Raw genomic sequence first — 22398 nt, 5'->3', positions numbered from 1 at the left:
GGTCTTCATAAGATTAAGGACTAATTTGACTAACACGGAACTTAATGCTCTATCTGTAGGTATACTGTGCGTTTATAGTTAGTTCATTTTGCTAAAATAAGTTTTAAATATACTGAGCGGCGAAAAATCTGGCCCTCAAAATATGTATGCAGTAATAGGTAATTTACTTGCAGTAAACACATAAATCTCGAGTTAGCGTTAAGCTCAGTTTAGTAGTGTCAAATTGTATGGAACTGTCAAGCTTAAGCCTGGATTAACTACTAAATCTAGATTTATTTTTTCCTGCAAGACGGCCTTAGTATGTAGTGTGCCAAATTTTGTGCCGCTGAGTATAAAATAATCGACTTTTTTTTAATTAAGCGACAACTAGGCTTGAATAACGAAAAAGCGCCAAACATTTTGTTTCCTCTTTTAAAAAGCATGAATATCAATCTGGCCAGTTCGTACCGGCTACTTAAAAAAAATGTATCAGCGTTTTCTCCGAAATCCTATTCAAATCGTTCCACTTTTAAATTTTCACTCAATCGACGTTCTGTAAAAAACCTCACAAACCTTGTACGGTTGAGATTACGGGGGGGAGTGGGGTGATAATCCGGATACCCGGGTAGCCGGGTGGAATTGATCCGGTGACGTCATCGACTTAGGCTGCGGTCCACATTGCGGCCGATTTAATTCTACGGAATTAATAGGCTACGGCGAACTTGTTGGATTATGGACGTGTATTTTATTTTTAGAATATGTATTATATAATTGACCTACAATAAAAAGACTCGTCAAGATTCTTTACCGTATTTCTAATCCTAAATAAGTATTTTCTTAGTGTATCTTTAATGCAATGTAATGTTAAGTTTTTTGTGACAAAATAGCTGTATATTACAATGTAAAGAACTCAGCGGGAACCTATTATCAAGTCCCAACACCGATCTGTTATGTAAAAATACACAGGTACAATAGAACATTGATCTTCCTGTTTTTTGATTCAGTTAAAAACTAGTAGCAAGTAAACTCATGTGTTTGTAATAGTCTCTTGTGACGGAATATGTTGATTTACATGGAAGTACAGAAGGATGAAGCATGGAATGACAAAGAACTTGAAGAGAGATAATAGGTAAGTTGTAACGGAAATACAGTCTTATCTTTTGTCAATAATGTGTCAGCAAAGGATGAAGTGCCCTTATAGTTATAATTGATCTCCTAAGAAGCCTTTGAGAATCCCGTCGATAATCTGAGCACGCCCGCTTAGCTATTTTTGTCTGTTAGTGTCTGTTGACGTACACTCAAGATTTTCCGATTCGTTAGAGTCGAGTACTGAATCGGACAGGGACCTTTTCGTAATCAATTTCGCTATGATTTCTTTGGCAAATATATGACGTCCATATGACGTCAGAAGCACGGTTTACCCTTGAAATGTCGACTTACTTTTAATCGAATATCATTTAAGTCAACGTTTCATATTTTTTAATTTCGTCGAATATTCATTACCTGGAATGATTAGAATGAGTATTTTTAAATCACCGATTAAAAATTTCTGGAAATATTATTTAAGAGATTGTTTATTTGACAGAAATTTATTTCATATTTTATTATTTCATACTTTTTTAATGTAGTAAATGTTACATCTTAGAATATTATTTTAATATTTATGATTTCACCACTTCAATGTTTTTTTTGAAGTCAGCTGTAATGTACTTTTCTAGTAGCGATTTATTTTTGTTGGGGTCGCAGTTTCAACCTAACCAAAACTATTTTCATAATAATAGTAACATAATAGTAACTTTGCTAAAAAATATGCAAAAGATGCAGAATTCAATCATGAATCACTAAAACTAGTAGGTAGAATATATTGTTATAATATGAAATCAACTATGAAATAAAAGTGTTTTATGATAATACGTCGATGAAATAAACAGCGATATTTAGTTGTTCTGTCTCATGAATAGTTTTATTTTATTTTATTTTGTAAACTTAAAAATTTTAGCCCATAGGGAAAACCATTAAAACCAGAAAAAAATGTACATCTCACAATTGATGATAACTCATTTCTTGTCACATCAGCCAACCTAAAAAGCATTAACGCCATGAAATAAACAGCGATATTAAGTTGTTCTGTCGCATGAATAGTTGATGAAATGTATTTTTAAGCTAATAATAATCCTTGTACTGTTGTTCTAATTATTGTTTTAATATGTAATGACTATTCGATGAAGCGAAATTAGTCGAAGAGAAAATATTAGTATTGAATATTCGATATATCGTTTTCGATGATATTAAATTCGATAATTAGTTTGTCGAAATTACGAGGGGCACCACAGAAGCCCAAAGATTCCACCCTGGTACACTACGATTCAGTTTCCTTCTTTGATTGTATACGTACCTGAATTATTGCCTAATTTAGAATTTATTCATTACTAGCAGTTACCCGCGACTGCGTCCGCGTATAATTCGCTTTTTACTATCTTGCTGGAACTATGCAATTTTCCGGGATAAAACTATCCTATATCCTTCCCCGAGACGTAAACTATCTGTATACCGAATTTCATCTAAATTGAGTAACAAACAACCAAACTTCTTCACAAACTTTCACAAGTAATATTAGTAGGATTTGTTTCAGCACATATTATGTCAATGAATAATTAAGCGTCGTGTCACGACTCGGTATGAACTGACTAACCTAACCTAACAAATCTTCTCCTGGCTCTCCATCACTGGAAGTTTGCCGTCAGCTCTGCGAACTGTTTCCGCTCTCTATCCAAGCGAAATAGAATAAGAATGGTTTATTGGCTGATAAAATAGATACACATACAGAAACACTGAAATATACACATCCATGCCTATTCTTACCAGCTAAAATGGCCGCCACTCAGCCATGTGTCGCGAAAAGATCTGAAGATGATTTCGCGACGCTGATTTTCAGTGACGCCAGCTCTTCAACGCTGCTCTTCAACGCTGGCTATTCTTGTCCATTCGCCATATTGTGAAACCAGCACTTCTTTCTTCTCCCGGCTCCCTCTTTCCCTATACAGGATGGCTCATTTAGATCGGTCAGTTTGGGTAAGTCTGAAACTATAAGACATACGAAGTTCTGTTTTTACGGACTATGTCGTCGATTTTAGTGACAAGACAAACTGCATTTATATATTAAAAAAAAAACACTAGTACTCAGTTCGGGAATCGAACCCGGTCGTATCGAAAAATAAAACTTACATTATTTAAGAATATGAAATAGAATGCATTTTATTCAGTTTAGTTGTCGTGTTTCATAGTAACATTTATTGTTTATGATTTACACTACTGATATTCAAATAGAAATAATGTAAGTTTTATTTTTCAAAACGACTGAGTTCGGTTCCCAAACTCAGTACATGTTTTTCTTGTTACTAAAATCGATGACATGGTTCCTGAGAACAGATCTTCGTATGTCTTATAGTTTCAGACTTTCCCGTAGGTACTAACCGATATACCCGGCCACCCTGTAATATTAACGTATTCTTGAGAATTTTCTAAAGCAATATAAAAACGCTTTTAAGATCAAATACCTCGGCCCCTGAGGCCTTATTGCATAACGCACTTGTAATCACAATCAATTTCACCTTCTCAGTCACACGGTATAGGATAGAAAGAGCGCGGGCGCTGCAACCGCCCGTGTTTTTGGCACAACCGCGCTATTTCTGCCATTTGAGAGCCCCCACTACGAGTGAAACAAAGAACAATTAGTGTTGCTAGTCGAAACTCGTGACGTCATATGTGACAAGGTGCCAAGTTGCCGATTTGTTGGACATCAACACGTGATTTTCGTCCGAATGTCTTACATTTTTGTCTTACGTTAACATAGACAGCTCAGACAAGTATATTATACAGAATATTTATGCAACTAGGTTTTGCCCGCGACTCTCTCTGCGAAGGATTCCTTTAACGCCATCCCGCGGGAACTATGCAATTTTCCGGGATAAAAACTATCATTGCCAGAGTGATTTGCAGGTGGTAGGACCTTGTGCAAGGTCCGCCCGGATTGCTACCACTATCTTGCTCACTAATCCTGCCGTGAAGCAGCGGTGCTTGTACTGTTGTGTTTCGGCGTGGAGAGTAAGATAGCCGCTGAAATTACTGGCACTTGGGGTATCCCATCTTAGGCCTCTAGGTTGGAGGAAAAAAAGTGTCACCCATTAATAATTAGTAGGATGGCTCCCGCATGTTTTTTTTTATTCGACTGGATGGCAAACGAGCAAGTGGGTCTCCTGATGTTAAGAGATCACCACCGCCCATAGACACCTGCAACACCAGGGGGATTGCAGATGCGTTGCCAACCTAGAGGCCTAAGATGGGATACCTCAAGTGCCAGTAATTTTACCGGCTGTCTTACTCTCCACGCCGAAACACAACAGTGAAAGCACTATGCTGCTTCACGGCAGGAATAGCGAGAAAGATAGTGGTATGTTATTCCTAGAATTAGGTTAAATAGAATTTAAGACTGCGATTTCAATGTGTTTATTCGCCACTTAATAGAAGATTATTGACGACGTTTGTATTGCAGAAAGCCATCATCTAAAGCCATACCATAACCTGTTTACATCCTTTAAGATGCCATTGAAGATGATTTCATTCCATGTTCACATCACGTCACCCCTCGATGACAGAGAATGATTGTTTTTATTATTGAGTCGTGAGCGCGATCGCATTTGCCCTATTGTGGGCTAATGATTTATTGCGGATTTTAATAACGTCAGTTCCTTGTTTTAATTAGTTGAAGAGACTTTGTTCTCTAATGCACTCGATATCACGGTCGTTTAACAACATGCTGATTTGAGAGCATTTCGTGACCGTGTTACGTATTTTTATCTGTCTATTTTTATTTTTTGTAATGCCACGAATACTTTTTTCTTTCTTACGTCTTTCTGGCGCATCGTATGAGATGAGGGTAAAAAGAGACGGTGAATGTGACCGCCAGAGCGTAAGGCAATACGGCCACAGACAGACAATTTATATCAGGGATGTTTTAGTAGTCTACCAGTACCAGTAGTAGTATGTAGTAGTAGTAGTATGGTATTGTTGTAACCTACGATTTTGACGTAATCTTAAGATCTTTGTACCCAAATGGTTGTCTGGATGAGATCGTTTTTAAGCGATAAGACCCCCTATTGTCTACCCTGAATGTATGTTTAATATATAGATTTTTGTACTGATTTGTGGTGCGCAATAAAGAATATTTGTATTGTATTGTAATATTTGTAATCCAGTAAAGTGCAGTGATATAAAACACTGGCCAAGTGCGAGTCGAACTCGCGCACGACGGGTTCCGTACCATCATCTATACAACATTAGACATTAACAAAAACACGTTTGTTGTATGGGAGCCCTCCTTAAATATTCATTTTATTTTAATTTAATTAGTTATATATAAATAGAATATTCGACTAAATATTCTATGAATATTTCAAGCTTCTACCTGTTGCCGTTATTAATATCGAGCAAAAAACGGCAAAAAAATCACGTTTGTTGTATAGGAGCCCCCTTAAATATTTATTTTCTTCTATTTTAAGTATTTATTTGTTATTATAGCGGCAACAGAAATACATATATGTTAAAATTTCAAATATCTCGCTATCACGATTCATGAGATACAGCTTGGTGACAGACGAACAGACAGTCGGACAGACGGATGGACAGCGGAGTCTTAGTAATAGGGTCCCGTTTTTACCCATTGGGTAAAGAACCCTAAAAAGTACCTTTCATTAATTATATACGGAAACTTGACTTCTATTTGAAACTTCAAAACACACTTAGCCTTTTTTGTGATTCATCACCACCCGTTACCGCACCTTTGAAGTATAATATTATATATCTAAATACTAATGTAATCCTATAATATACAAGTAATACTCGTAACACCATAATTTGGCCTTATCTATCAAGATTACGTTTATATCAGCATCGTAACATTCAAGTATAGTCTCTTTAATAAGTTTTTTTTTAATCATGTCTCACCAGAGCTAAAGTAATCTCTTGAATGTTTGTTTATAGATACTTTATGTACCTATATAATATTTATGTTCAATCACAATGTAGACTATAAGTAAGAATCTTACTTCACAAAGACTACTCGTAAATGTAGGGATGTTGCTATCATGGGAGAACCAATAGAAAGGGTAGATGTAGCTAGAAATCTTGGGCTAACTATGGACGGCGAGTTACGTTTTGAGAGCCATATAGCTCAGTTAGTTAGCAGCTGCTTCTATCGCCTCCGGATTCTTTACAATATTCGCGACTACCTCAGTGTGGATTTGCGTGTCCAACTGTGTGAGTCGCTAGTATTGTCTAGATTGAACTATTGCGATGTTGTTTATGATAGTTGCATACTTGGTAGTTCTAGGAGATTGATTCAACGAGTTCAAAACGCATGTGCTCGTTTTTGTTTCAAAGTCCCTCCTCGGTCCCATGTCACTCCGTACTTGAACGCTGCCGATCTGCTAAAAATGCACGCTCGCAGGCGCTTGCACCTTGCGACCCTTTTGTTTGGTGTAGTGCGGCACAAGACGCCTTCGTACCTTTTTTAAAAAATCACATGGTCAAAAAGTGTGCGCAGATCTAAGGCTATTGAGCCGCCGCACAGGACGGCGGCGTTTCGGGGCAGTTTCAGATTTGCAGCGTCTAAGTGCTGGAATGATATTTCCCCTCCCATCCTCGGAGTGACTAGCAGGTACACCTTTGGGCGAAAGCTTAAAGGCTATTTGTTGGCATTTCAAAAATCTTAATTCCTCTCCTTTCCAGCACTATTTCACAAAACTGCTTTTTTGTTTTTTTTTGTTTCGATTTCTTTCTTTAATTTAATTTTTCTTTTTAGCCCGCGTTAGGGTGTATACTTGGCAAGTGAGTGCATAATAATAATAGTTGTAAAATTAATTATATATATCTACGTACCTAATACATTTATTTTTATGTTTTTAAAGTCACACAATAAATTAGTTTTATAGTTTACAAAATATCTATTTATTTATGTAGTTTTATGTAGTTGATGGTGTGTAGTATGTCTTTATAACGGCCCGAGGGTTGCCGACGGTGCTGGCTGAAAATCAGCGCTGGGGTGTTTTTAACGCTTCAGCATTATGCTGAGCCAGTGTCCGATTCACAACCGCAATGACACATACCTTTGTGTTGTTTTTTTTTGTACCTAATAATTTTGTTGTCTTGTGTTGTGAATAAATGTATTTTCTTTCTTTCTTCTTTCTTTCTTTCTTTAAATGACTATTTAAATCATCTACTAACGCAAACCCTACATTCTCGCCTAACTAGAAAGCTATAATTTTACATAACAGGTCTCCTTTACGACATAGATAAAGATTAAGGAAATTTAGGAAATTCCCGTGCGCATGCTCATAAATAATAATAAAAAATGTAAAGTACGAGGCACAAAGAGTGCAAAAAAAGCACCTCTTATCATAATTTTAATTGTCCATTAAATTAAAGAGCTCGCATTAAAATACTAAATCCCATTCGTTACCACACACAGAGCTGTTTAAAACCGCACATTTCGCATTATTAAAACCCGACCACAAGCACATAAAAGCATTGCAAATAAAAAGTTCTCGCAATACGTTTTGGCTCGGACCCTTTGGCTAAAAAAAGAACGCCAACCAACATGTTTCCATCAAAGCGAGTCCAAATTTATGTTCATCTAATCAGAATACCATTAATGTCGTCCCGAAACTTGGAGCAAACGAGTTGGGTTGAGGGCATACTGTGTGCATTAGATGATATTTTCAATATTCATGACAGTACGTGATTCGTGATGAATTTATAGTCAGTATGCAAAGTTTAATCATATATTTCAGTATTGGTAAAATAACGTTCATTTTTTTTCACGTTACTGTCGATGTATTCGAATTTTTTATCATCCAAAGTAATTCGATTGATTGGAAGAATCGCATTGGAAAACGTTGTTTTAAAAAAATTATGAAAGTAAATTAATATAGACAAATGTGTTTCATAATATACCTATTACACTATTAATATGGATACAAGACAGTACTTGCAGAAAAAAACTATAAAACTCTGAAGTAATTAATACAGAATGGAGAGGACCGCAACGCTAGTATTTATTAATTTAATAAAGTAGTTTTAATCAAAGTGTATCAATAACTATCATTGCGTATTTTAAACCTCTTGGTTATTTCATTTGTTTATGCCACGGTAACATAATTGTACCTACTTAATCAGTCTACCATTTTTAACCAAAGACTTTAGTTATTTAAATGTTGCACACAATAAAACAGAATATATTAAATATACCCCGTGGTTATACAGAGAATATTAATTATAAAAATTAAAATAATTTATTGTAACCTCTCACAAATGAGGAACATCTTGGGGAGTCTTACATCCATATTTATTACTTTGGTTAGTGATCCTAATTCCTAAGATACTCGTAAGTGGATACAGAAAAAGTCTTTAATTATATTTTTTTTGTTACAATCCTTATGATAATGTGTTGGGCCACACAGATTGCTTGCAGCTCTAAGTGTATACCAGCCTTAGTCCCAAAAGTTGTCAAATCGAGAATTTATTTTGTGCCAGTCAGTTCAAGTAGTATTTTTTTTGTAATTTATTGCATTCGAAATAAGTTCAACTGAAAAAGGCCGGGAGGACACAGTAAAATAAAATCAGTACCCAAGTTCAAAACACAATCTTTGATATTCACATATAAATTGGTCATGTGATAAATTTTATTGTGCATATATCTAGCACACATCTAAAAATAATGTTAAGCTCCTAGATTTTGGTATGCCAAGTAAGGACATATTAATGCAAATTATTATTTATTTTATGAAGTAATTGGCTCGTTTGTAATTTTATTTTCGGCTAAAATCAAAAAATAGCAAATATTTATCTACTAAAGCACTAACGTCATTAAGAAAGATTACACTATTTATTTTTATTTTGACTAATTAAGTATGCAAACCTGTTTTCTGAATTGCATGATTTTTATTGCTTTTTTTTTAAGAAGTTTGGAACTCCTGCTATAAATCTTTTTTTTTTGTTCACAGGTAAGTCAACTCAACACCATAAGAACTTTTGGGCATAGACAACTGCGCTAAAAACAACTTGTAAAGTATGTACCTAATTCTTAACACGCTGATTCTGAAAAATATTCAAGATCAACCAAGTTTGCATACTGTTTTTAACCGCAGTGTAGCGTTGAAGGCGCGAAGGGCGCAATTTGCAATCATTAGTTTGCTTTGTTTCACGATTTAAGGCGGATATGTACGAATTTGACTCTCGGTTTATCAAAGACTGTGATTGTTACTGTATAATATCCGCCAGGTTAGTTTAGCTAGTACAGTCGTGATATGATTAAAAATAATCTTTAGTAACACTTTAGTGTATTGCCTATTATCTATCCTAAATTTATGTCTATGTCATTTTTTGTACTGATTTCTGGTGTGCAATAAAGAATATTTTTATTGTATTAAGGTGCGACCAAACCGCTGCTTAAAAAACGGTGACGGCACGGAATCGCAGTGACGCACCGTATACGTATCGTTTTTTACCACACCGCTGCTTAAAATACGGAATCGCAGTGACGTGCCGTAAACGTCAGGACTTTACTGAACAAAAGTCTTGTCGTATACGGTGCGTCACTGCGATTCCGTGCCGTCGCCGTTTTTTAAGCAGTGGTTTAATCGCACCTTTACATTGTAATATTTTATTGTATTTATTGGGTTAAGATCGCGGGATCGCGTTGGATGCGGAAAGCATAAAACCGGTCTGAGTGGAGAGCCTTGGGGGAGGCCTATGTCCAGCAGTGGACGTCGTTCGGCTGACATGATGATGATGATGATGATATTGGTCATAGTCCTCCTAATCGGTTTCGATGACGGCGACCCTAAATGAAACTATTATAAAAATTATGACGCCTAAATTAGGGGCTCTGATTACACTTTAGTAGGTACTCAAAGAATTTAATTTTCAAATTTCTATTCAGAAACCAAATGTATAATATAAAAGTGTTAACTGCCAGCACACAACCGGCCAGTAAAAATGCTTGGAAAATGATCAAAAAGTATGCAACAAGCAACTCGCATGCAGCGTTGTAATGCTGCACTTGTCACTATATGCCATATGTCAATTTTATACAAAAGTTCAAACATGAAGTGACAGCGACAAGGTAGTAAAGTGTATCTTTGACTTCGACTGTACGTAAGGGAATATCAGGAGTTGCGATCAATTTTGTTTGCTATACCTAGTGCCATCCACGAAGACGCGTGATTTTGACAAAATTAGACATTAATAACATTGTAATAAGAACCACGGCACGCGTCATCGTGAATATATCTATATATCTATAACTAGATACTTATTTCTATGGCTTCGTGTTAGTGAATTTTGATATTGGTTGATGTATTTTGGGTCATCACGATTATCAGACGTAGGACGTCCACTGTTGGACATGTCTCCCCTATAGACCTTCAGTTGCTCCGGTTGGAAGCGGCTTGCATCCACCGTGACCGCGACTTTAGCCAGGTCATCCGTACATCTCCTACTTTTGGGTAATTAAATTTATTCTAAGCATGGCTCGGAACCGGTTTATAAAATAGCGGTAAATACCGGTTTATTTCGCTTTAACTCGGAACTTTCATAAGAACGCGAACGTTTTTAAGAACTTAACTGTAACCTTAATAAACCGGTTTATTCGACGAGTGACAGCTGGCCGGCCGGCGGCGGGCGGCGATGTTTATCCTGCGTCGGAATGAACCGGTTTTTATTGTTCTAAACCGGTTAATCTGACAAGAACTTTATGGAAATGTTCCCTTAAAAACCGGTTTAAAAATAACGATTTCGCGAACGAAACCAAAATGAAAAGGTTTTGCGCCAAGTACATGATAACGGTTTGGAGATTTAACCGGTATCCGAGCCTTGATCCTAAGTGATTAAAATTTTGCTGTAATATCACAAAATGTTATATGCTCAGCAGCCGGACGTGCATAGGTTTTGACGATGATGTTGATGATGATATTTTGACGCTCGCGTTACTAAAAATCACAGCAAAGGCATACAAAAGTTACAACATAAAAAATGCATCGAAATCACACAGTCGAATAAAGTCGGGGACACACCACGCGATACGCTCGATTAATTCATAATAGGGCGTGACAATAGCCCATCGAATTCTATCGATAACGAATAGGATATGAACGGCCGTCAGAACCGGACAATGGGTTGTGGTCGGCATTTTGTCCCATTTAGCATTCCGTAAAGAATAGTGATGCGGCCAGTGTGCCACCAGCTTCGGTTTCGGTATCCTTTGAGAAACCGAGGTAGCTGAGTGGTTTGAGCTATGGCGTCTCAACTAGAGACTAGAGGGGTTTGAACTCGGATTTGCATCTCTGACTTTTGCGGCAGTAACTACTTTTACACTTGTTTTTTCAAAAGTACACCCATACGAAGCTGGGTAAAACTTTCGCTGAGAAAATAACCGTTCGTGAAAATTGCCTCAAAATTGATTTCGTTGTTAGGCGGAACTAGAGGACATACCGACATACAGATAGACGCGGAATGAGACTGTTCTATAGTATTTATTTTAAAGTTTATACTATAAATCCAAGTTATTTGAAATAAATGATATTATTATTATTTATTTATTTTATTTATTTATTAAATGCAATTCACATGTCAAAAGTACAATACAGCACTAACATTATGAAACCCGGAAGGGCGCAGCATTTTTAAGAGAGAGAGAGTTTCCAAAACAATAAATTGGTATCTTAGAATTAATTAAAGTTGTGGCAATAATACAAAATCAAAATAGAAAAGAATAATTAAAAAACAATATCAGTAACATTAATAATTGTAGTCACTAATTATATGCGAAAGTTTGTAAGTCTGTTTGTTTGTTACTTCATCACGTCCAAAACACTGAACCGATTTAAATGAAATTCGGTATACATACAGATAGTTTGAGTCCCGGACAAATAAATAGTTCCCGCGGGATAGAGATAAAAGAGTTCTGCGCAGACGGAGTCGCGGGTAACGGCTAGTTATAAATAAAAATAATTAGTTTGTTTTTAACCCCCAACACAAAAGAGATCTGTTATAAGTTTGACGCCAATAGCTGTCCATCTATCTGTGACATCGTAGCTCTCAAATGGATGGACTTTTTTACGGTTTCGGTATCTGTCGGGGTCCGATCTACACGTGGGAGGGTATCATGATGACCAATGACCGAATAAATCCCTATTGTCATAGTAATTGTCTGTCAATAAGGACTTCGCCCGTCATTTGGTTTTTGTTAACGATTCAAAGGCGTGGCCGGTATTTTATTTTAAACTAGCCTTTGCCCGTGTCTTTGCATGCGTCAAACATTAGAAGTTTGCTTACTATTGCTGAAAAGGGAGGGGAGGGTCAAAAGAGGGAGGGAAAGGTAAATGTCTTTCACGATTTGTTCATTTACGAGTATCTATATAACTATCGTGAAACCAATCATATTAAATTATATTGTAACGGATAATTCACGTCTTAAATGGATTCCGTTTTTTTTTTTCGATTTTGTCGGTTGAGTAACGCGAGCAGAGCGGTGGCGCCCAGCGTGCGTGTTGTGGCAGCCGCCGAGTCGCGTTGCTCCTAGGAAAGGAGAAGAAGGACTATGAATTAGCCCGAAACATGTCGAGCTAAACTCGATTTAAGACGTGAGTTATTAGTAAAATTTCGAATACTCTTCGTCTGGTGGGCCTAACACTTTTTCATACCAAATTTATTTTAAGTCAGTTCAGGATAATATATATAACTTAATTGACTAAAAGTATGAAAACCCCCGACTTTGTCACTTCAAAGTTCAATATCTCAAAAACGACTGAACCGATTTTGATGAAACATGTCTAAGAAGCATCGCTAAAAAATCTGATTTCAAATAAAAAAACCGCATTCAAATCGATCCACCTGTTTAAGAGCTACGGTGTCACAGACAAACAGATAGACAGACACACATAGCGGCCAAACTTATAACACCTTCTTGCGTCGGGGGTTAAAAATATGAACAAATACATATTTTTTCTTTAAATCGTCTTTACTCGATGTTTCGTTGAACAGCTGTGTATATCTGTGTCAACAGCCTTCTTGTGCTGCCCTCGTCCTTATATTGTGGGTCCAATATTAAATCACGAATGTTTTCGCTCTCTTTGGGCACTCGACAAACAATGGGACCATTATAGATAAGACTTCTGCATCGTCTCTTTCATTTAATGTGTCACAAACATAGTCGTATTCATCCGTGAATTCGTTTATAAATAGACCTGCTAAGCTATTCAGTGTACCTGTGTGAAGTTCCCAATTCGCTCTGGGTTTGCGTGTGAACTTGAAAGAAAGTCTGTGCCCAGCAGTGGGAGATCTGCCGAAGATGTAGAAGCTTTTGGCAAAAATTTAGCAATGACTATGGCTCACTATGACAAGCTCTTAAATAGGATGGTTCCATTTGAAATACGGAACCCTAAAAAAAAAACAAAGCCAATCAATTGGTATGCAAAGTTCCAAATCCACTATAAATATAACAAATATTTTCTTCAGAAAAAGTGGCTTAGTACTTACCTACATTCAAAAAAACTGAATCCCGCACCAGAGTGGAACCTTTTCTGAATCAATTTCGCTATGATTTCTTTGGCAATGGTATAGAAAATCAACATGGCATTAGTAGCACTAAGGTTCCACCCTAGTACGTGATTCAGTTTCAACATATTAGATTCATCTAAAAATTTAATTATCAGTCAAAACAAAACCCATACAAATGGATGGTCCCCACGCGTCCACTCCGTTACCTCCAAATACCCCATTACAAAATCTTCACTCATTATGCTTACTTAAAATATAAGCAGCCGTGTACAAAACCCCTTATTAGGGTTGCCACCTCTCTGAATTTTATTGAATTCAGATTTAAATTAAGATGTATTGAGTTTTTAGGGTCTGCCGGATAAGTACCGTCAGCAGCTGAAGTGGATTAGCGGTTACGGTGATCAAAATGAACTACACACGATTTTACTGCCAAGAAATCCTTATAGCACCACTTTGTTGTCTGTCTGTCTAGGCGATTTTACTCAAAAACGGGTGGAGGTATTATATAACTGAAATAAATATCAAATATAAAAAATATGTCATGGGTGAGACACTTGACACCAATTGACCTAGTCCCAAACTAAGCAAAGCTTGTACTATGGATACTACGCTACCGGCCAGGAATCGAACCCGGGACCTCAAGCTTCGTAGTCAGGTTCTCTAACCACTTGGCCATCCGGTCGTCAAAAATAGGTTCTCAAGTCTGCTACCCATTGAAGCAGCGAAATAATCAAACTTTTAACTCAACATGGTCAAAAGATATAGACATTAAAGCGTTTCCAAAATTTCCAAACAAGAAAAGTCTGAAAATCTTAATGTATTACCTCTGTCTGTCTATATCAGTAACGATTTAAAATGACACAGCGTACATTTTAACGTACATAAATACCTACAAATTTGTACGGAACCCTGTGCGTACTTTTTGAGAAGTTTTCAAATTTTCAAATGGCAACCCTACTCGTACCCTAATTTCTTTTGTGCGGTTCCCCATTCGCGATGTTATTCAAATGCTCGCCTAATCTAATCGAGGTAAAAGACCGTGCTGTGGCGCAAGCGCTTAGGGAACAGAAGGTTTCGCGATATGTGGTCTGTTGAATGGGGCTTATTTTGTTAATTTGATTGGGAATAAATGACAGTTCGTTCGGTAAGTTCGATTTCATCATACCATGCTTGGTACCTATGTGACGAATCGGTTTACGCTGCAAACCATAGTAATTCATTGAGCTAACAGTTTTTTGCATGTCTCCGAATCGATAAACATTATCGCCGTTTGTACGAGAAGCCGTCGTGTCATCGAGGGCTAAAAGACAAGCGAAAAATCGCTAGATGGCGTTAGTATCCTGAGGTTTTTTCGACGTTACGGTCTTGCTCGCAATTGGCTAATAACTAAATGAGCCAATCGCAAGACAAAAACCTCATGACACTAACGCCATCTAGCGATATTTCGATTTGTTCCTGATTCGTCATATTCCTAAAATTCGTCAGTTTCGTAATTCGACACTTTCCTAACTGGTCATATTCCTAACTCGTTATATTCCTGATTCGTCATATTCCTGACTCGTCATACCATGTACATTCTCCTGCACAAAATTAATTATTATATTTAAATCCTCTGTTAGGTTATGGTTATTTTTTTATGACCATCCAGAACCCATTCGGGGCACTTATTACATCGGTTCTGGGTGGTCATAAAAAAATAACCTTAACTTAACCGACTGTAAGCACGTGTTCGTAATTTAATTTGACTGTACAATGATATGAAAAATCAGGAATATGAAGATTTAGGACTATGATCAGTTAGGAAGGTGTCGAATCAGGAATATGACCAATTAGGAATATGACCAAACAGGAATGAATCGATATTTCGCCTGTCTTTTAGCCCTCATTAATCTAACAACACTGTACTGTACCGTAACACTGGCAACACTAATGGTTAAAAAAAATGTAAACAAATAATTATCTTACACGCATAAAGCAACGTTTCCACCAATAATGTGCGAGGATGTGTTGCGAGGAATATGTTTTTAGGTTACCAATGATAACGCTTCATTTACCTCGCCTCGCTTCGCTCAGCTTTTTCCACTAGTGATGTGCTCTTCGGGGATGTATAAAAGAAGCGTTTCTATTGGTTAGTGAAAGACACATTCCTTACAACACATCCTCGCATAATATTGGTGGTAACGCAGCTTAACATGCCGCTGGACGTCTTTCCAGTTTTCCCATACAAATTGTGACATTTCGCTACGTCAAAACTTACGCTGTAGAGTCTGAACCTTAAAAAGCCGCCCCTCAAAAGGGCGGTGCACACGGAAAGCTTTTTCAGAATCAGGGGCCTTTCTTATGGTAAACAGCTACGCGGGCCCAATGTCGCTAATGTGCACCACGCCTTTTAAAGTTTACATTAAAACTTTTGCATGAGTCAGAAATAGGATTAATGTAGCCAAGGCCTTGTTATGGAAGTTTTGTTCTTCAAACTGGGCAGCTGGCGTGATAATCCGTGAGTTTGATAATTTTAGATTGGCTTTTCTTCGCTTTTCGGTCATTCTTATCTCCGAATACAGGTAAAAAACTTTGTTATTTATTCGTGGTAAAACTGGGTGCGACATCATTTGTTTTGAGGTAGTGTTGTTATGTTAGTAAGGTAGGTATAGGTAGAGTCATTCACGATGACGCGGGCCGTGATTCTTAATACAACGTCATTAATGTCTAACTTTCACAAAATCACGCGTCTTCGTGGATAGCACTAGGTATATGTTAGTCATTTAGCAAAATATTGTTCCTCAACCAAACATTGAAATATATATTCATTCATCATTTTATCTTTATACAACTACAGGTTGTGCAAATACAGCTTGCCCATAAAGAGTAGAAATTAAAAAGTGGCAACACTGTAGTGTCCTCCCTTTTTTTGCTCCCTGGTTTGAAAGGGATGACACTACAGTGTTGCAACTTTTTAATTTCTACTCTTTATGGGCAAGCTGTAAGTCAATTTTGAGTTGTTCTTAATGTTTATACTATTATATAGTCTATTTAAAATTAAGTAGTTTCTATCAGTGAACTGAGACATCTGTCGAAAAAACACGTTGTTTTAAAGGTTTCAATTTCAAGACTGGACATAATAATGAATAAATACTATCTACGAGTGAAGTACACGCTAGTAACGCTGCGCCGTAGGTACCTACTGCATAAAGAGGCGTTTAAGAAAAGAAAAATGAAAGTGTGTGTGTGTGTGCACAGATAGTTCAGAAATCAATCTCCATACAAGTGCGCTCGAGCAACGCACACATAGACACTGCTCACGGACACGATATCTCGGACCGGTTGGGACCAGTGCTAGCGCGAGTGCCATCCGCTTGAGACACGCGTCTGTGAACCTTTTGTGCAATAATGGAGCAACAAAAAAAAAATATTATAACTGTTCAGTTAACGGTTGCTTAAATTAAATAGTCGTGATTTTCTCCAAAAACGAAATCGTCGCAAGATATTTTCTGTGACAAATTTATAATATACCTAACAATGACATTAAAATTAAAATATTTTAGTTATTAATTTATATCTCCATTCTTCGCGTTTCATTCTCAACAATAAATCAAACAACTAGATACGAGTGCCACTGCCACGACAGCTTGTCCTTCCCCCTTAACTGGGCACTGACATGGCGCACAAACTTGTAACAAAACTCTTTTACACAACTGATTATTTTTAAGCCGGTTACAAATGATTGAGATCTTGAATTACGTCCAAGATTTTTAACAATTAAAATTAGAACTTGACTAAATAGGTAGGGACTTAGAATAACCCGGTCTGTTTTTTAGTAAACTTAATGAAACTGACTTATATTATAACATCCAATAATATTGATTCAATTTAGAAAGATATCTGAGTTAAAAAAAATGGCGCTCGGAAAAGTACCTACATACAGCAAAGGACATAATTTTGATGAATAATAAAAAAAAACATTTTTTTTATATTTTCCTGAGGACACTTCAACTATCTTCAAGTAGTGCGACCGTCCACTTTTTTTAACCTTTTTGACGCCAATATATACGCACCGCAGGTTCCACGCCAACGACCTATGTAAACGTTCATTACTTCAATGCAAAAGCAACCTTCGTTCAATAGTGCTTAGGTTCAATTTTAGGCATTGCATTATAGAAGCCTGGCGTATGGGTGATGTCTTTTGTATTTGACGTGGCGGCGAAAAGGTTAAGTTTCGGTTTCAGAAGTCCATCAAAACGAAACGAGAAGTAGCGGACTGGATTTACTAAATTGTCAAAGCTAAATTGTTATTCAATTAATATTAGTTATACTTTTTGTCACTTCTATGAACATAAATACAAAATGAGCAATTTAAAAATGATTTGCAAGAGTATAGGGAAGTACCAATCAAATTTCGCTTTCGTTTTTCGTTTCGGCCGAAACTAAAACAAAAACCGTAATTCGTTTTTAGTTGCAGATACTACATTAGATTGGACACTACTAATAATAGATCTAGCTGCATAAAATCCTGTCCATCGATTGCTGTCAATACAACAACCATCACTATCAAAATTGGAATTAACCTGCCCAAATCACAAGTCTTGCTTGTCATCCTTCTTCATCCTTTAAAATTCAAACCATATCAGTCCGAATTCATTGTCAACCGACATCAGAAAGGGGTCGATCCCTTAACGCTCGCTTGACTTCCAAAAAACAAAGTCCAAATATAAATTCTAGCTAATTAACGCCACATTCAATTTCACGGTTCCAAGCGACCGGTCACAGGACGGCAACATAATAACCCCGAGTGTTTTCTTTCAGTTTTACGCTCCAATAAATACGCAACATCGCAATCGTCTTTGATCTATTCGAAGATTCGACGTCGTTTTACTCGATGCGGACATGTCGCGTGACAAGCTTCGGGCGTTAGCGATCGGGTTAAGAATAGGTTGCTTTTTTTTAGCTGACCCACTGTTTATTGTAAGCTGGATCGTTAACTTTTTTTTTAATTACTAAGTTATGAGTTAAAGCAATTTGCGAATAAAAATTATGGCGTCATAAAAAATATCACATAAAATGCATTTAACTTACAAGGACAAATGTTTTGTTGTTGTTGGTAAAATAAAGTTTTTATTATTATTATTATTATTATTATTAAAAGGACATTTATAGTCATTGTTTAATTGCCCACCTTTCTTGGTAGGTAATTAAAAAGTGTGTACCAATTAGGTATTTTATAATTATTATGTGCAAATAAATCGAACATTTACAACTGTTTTTTTTTAATTATTACTAAATAAGATTTAAACATTTTTTGGTTGCAAAATTAAACTGGTTTTAAATTGAAGTATATTTATTTTTATTATTTATTTTATTTTATTTTATTTTCTTTATTGAGGAAAACAAACAGCAATACAATCATACATGAAGCTAGTATACATGCAGGTAAATCATGAGCCAGTAAAGTTTTCACTGATATGACTACACTTATTAGAAAAATATTATGCACAAAGTAAACAAAGTAGGTAAGTTAAACAACAAACGAAAGGAATGATGACAATATCAATATACGGTTTCACGGGATACCCGTAAAAGTAACAAATTTGGAGTTGAAATAAAAAATACAAAAAGACTCCAAAAAACCAATCATGACAATATTCTTTTTTTTTTTTCAATCATGACAATATTTTTTTTTTCTTTTTAAGACAAACCTAATTCCTTGAAAACATGCAGAAAACAGTTACTAAACAACTACAAAGTACACGATTACGAATACGTGGTACTTAAATTCGACAGTTATTGTTCAAAACTACCTCGACATTTTGTTTAGGGTTTAATGTGTGGAACTTAATTTTTAATGCTTATGTATTCAAAAATTAACGATCAGTCAAGCCGTACACTTCAGCTAATTAAAAAGTTCATGTTGAGACGACAAAAAATTATAGTCTAAAACATCTATCAGCTCTTGGACTAACATTATAAGGCGGCACATTCTCGCCGCCCGCTCGTGCTTGGTTCACCCACACGCGCTGTTACAGCAAATGTCAGTGTTTAAGATTCCGTCGCTGTTAAGGCGTTATTTCGGGATAGATTGATGGGACGATAGTGAGGACGGTTACGAAATAATATTTATTTTAATACTTTGTTAAACCGTCCAGTGGTCATGTATTTTGGGTGCTTTAGTGAGATTATGGAAGTGTCTTAGCTATCTCCTTTGTTTTACAAACAAATGCGGCAGTCGACCGAAGATAATGCATTATTGTGGCCTTTATGATATCTGAAGAAATTTTATATCTTTTTTTTATTACGAAAAATAACTTAATGTGACTTACAATACTGTGAATCTGTGACCCTTTCTCTGTAGGAAATTTCAAAATTGATCACATACTCGTGAGAATGTAAATGACCTAGCTTTGCATTTGTCGCACTGATTTTTAGGATCGCCAGAGTGGTTTGCTTTACATTGTATGTGCCAGGACTAACTGATCAGACGTAAAGGCTACCTACGCACTTTGAGCACACCGTCTCTTTCTCAAGTGATCTTTTAAAGAGGGACGGCACACTAAAACCGCGCGGCTAACCGCATAGTGCGTGCGTAGCTTAAAATAAGGACGAAGTTCTGCCTAAAATCCAGTGTCAAATTGTACACGTATAGGTACTATTTTTATATTTTTTTTCGGCTAAGCTTTAGAAATTGACCAAATCTCAATAAAGATAGATAGATTCATCATCATCATCAGCCGAAAGACGTCCACTGCATGATATGGGCCGCCCCCAAGGCTCTCCACCGAAATCGAAAGATTGCTCTCTCAGAATCATGACGCTACTGTGTAACTAGCTCTAACACGGGCCTCGATCTTTTTGGGCTGTTATTGCACACTACTTAGTCTCTAAACGCTTATCTGGATCGGTAATACATCTTAATAAAATTCTCGTGTCACAGTGTTTGTAACAAAACTCCTCCGAAACGGCTTCACCGATTTTTATGTTTTTTTTTCTATGTATATTCGGTAGGTCTGAGAATAGGACGTAAACTATTATTTATACTTCTACGCGGACGGAGTCCCCGGCAACAGCTAGTATTAGTAAAATATTAGCTGTACCAATAATTCTGACTTTACCCCTCCTTGTCCGCAGGTAAAGTGCACCCGATGCAAACGGGCTGGTGTAGTGTAGTGTCAGCGCGTATGATACGGTGATTCGCCCTGGCGTGGTACGGGGGGGCGGGCGGCATGCAAGCCGGCGGCTGGTTCGTGCCGTGGACCATGGGCATGCAGAAGTACGCTGTGCTGCCCATGGGCGGCATGGTGCCGCTGGTGCCGCCGCTGCTGGCCGCGCTGCCGCCGGCGCCGCCGCCGCTGCGGCTCATCGCGCCGCCGCAACTGCCGCATCAGCAACAACCGGGGCGGAAGGTAAAACAAGTCATAACAAGGTTTTCTTTCGATTCACTACATTCAAACTTATCTGAAAACTCTGTACGTTTCTACGAACGCATAAAACAAGCCAATGTCGTTTTCTGCAACATCGTCAAAATTAAAACGTTTGTACTGCAAGTAGGTCGCAAAGGCCTCTATTTCTTGCCTTTTTTATACTACCAGCGCTTTCGGAAAGCCCATTATTGCCAAGAAGAATGCGCTGCAAGAAACTTGGTAGAAAGTATTTTTTTCAAAACAAAATTTATACACACTTAATGAAAGCTGGCGAAGGCTGGCGAAAGCTGGCGAATGAATGAAAGCGAAGGGAATTAAAAATATATATTATGGATTAAAGATAAAAATTACACTCTGGACAGGGTGTTCGTAGTCGTCCATTCGGTCTACGAGTAGATACCCCATTAGTTCCATTGTCAATTTCATTTATGAAACTAATTGGATTTTTTTGTCCTATTCACAAATTTGTGTCGTAATCACAATCACGCATCATTTTCATTTAATTTAATTAGGTGGACTTTTTCTCCAGAAAATTGTAGAGTTTATTTTAATGGAATTAAAGGTGCCTTGAATAGTGCCATCTAGTTCAGTTGAGTGAAACTTTGATCCAGTGTTTCTAATGGGACATTTTTTTTATTAATTCCATCAATGCAACTGATAAGTTGATATTTGCTTCTTCTGGGGGTATAACTAAACTGGCAAAACATCTGCCATGCCAGAGTATTGCGAGTGTTCATATGTGGCGGCACTAACTTACCAACGGGAAAAAATAACTGGTGTTTGATTAAACACAGGTCATGGCAATTTTCTATGACCTCGTAGATCTACTTGCTGATTGTCATAGGGGAACGTTACTGCCCCAACAGCAGTTCAAGTGATATTAATATTGTAAGATCCGAAGGAAGAATGACACGGAAGATGCCTGTTAAGGAGCTACTTATTCAATTCAAAGATGGCCGTCGCTAAGCGACTTTATGCTCTCACATCCGGATATATAATGTTTCGTTTTTTATCTATTGAATATTGGAGTTACTAAAACCTCTGAATAAAAATGAAATATCTCTAACATCTGTGATCCTACTAATATTATAAATGTTACTTAACACTCAACTGTTAATAAATAATGTTACTTGTAAATGCACAAATGCAAACTTGTTGACGCGAAAGCGGTTCACAAGATTTGGATGAAATTTAACTCACAATTCATAACCTGAACTTCTGCATAGTTCCCGGAGGATAGTGATAAACGAAGTTTCGCACGGCGCATTTTTATTGGCAATGACGGTCTTTTCGCAAGTGCTAGTAGTGGAAGAAAAGTGACATGTAAAAGAACCTTTTGCGGCCTATACTTACGGAATTAGCATATTGATTCTGATGACGTTGCTGGCAATAGCTA

The 22398-nt window shown here is 37.0% G+C and overlaps 1 protein-coding gene across 4 annotated transcripts in view; it reads left to right on the top strand.

Moving 5' to 3' along the window:
* Positions 1 to 22398, top strand: part of LOC141426402 (pseudouridylate synthase RPUSD2-like) — a 469933-nt gene that overhangs the window by 353683 nt on the left and 93852 nt on the right. For 3 of the 4 annotated variants that reach the window (XM_074085286.1, XM_074085288.1, XM_074085285.1), the window contains one exon: positions 20710 to 20984. In XM_074085286.1, coding sequence (XP_073941387.1) covers positions 20805 to 20984 — 180 coding nt within the window. In that variant the 5' untranslated portion in view covers positions 20710 to 20804. Of the gene's footprint in view, positions 1 to 9038; positions 9104 to 20709; positions 20985 to 22398 lie in introns of all 4 variants that reach the window. The other variant, XM_074085287.1, reaches the window with a different exon arrangement.

Source organism: Choristoneura fumiferana, chromosome 3 (genome assembly GCF_025370935.1).
Source record: "Choristoneura fumiferana chromosome 3, NRCan_CFum_1, whole genome shotgun sequence".
Taxonomy (NCBI): Eukaryota; Metazoa; Arthropoda; class Insecta; order Lepidoptera; family Tortricidae; genus Choristoneura; species Choristoneura fumiferana.
This window is presented reverse-complemented; position numbering and strand designations above follow the sequence as displayed.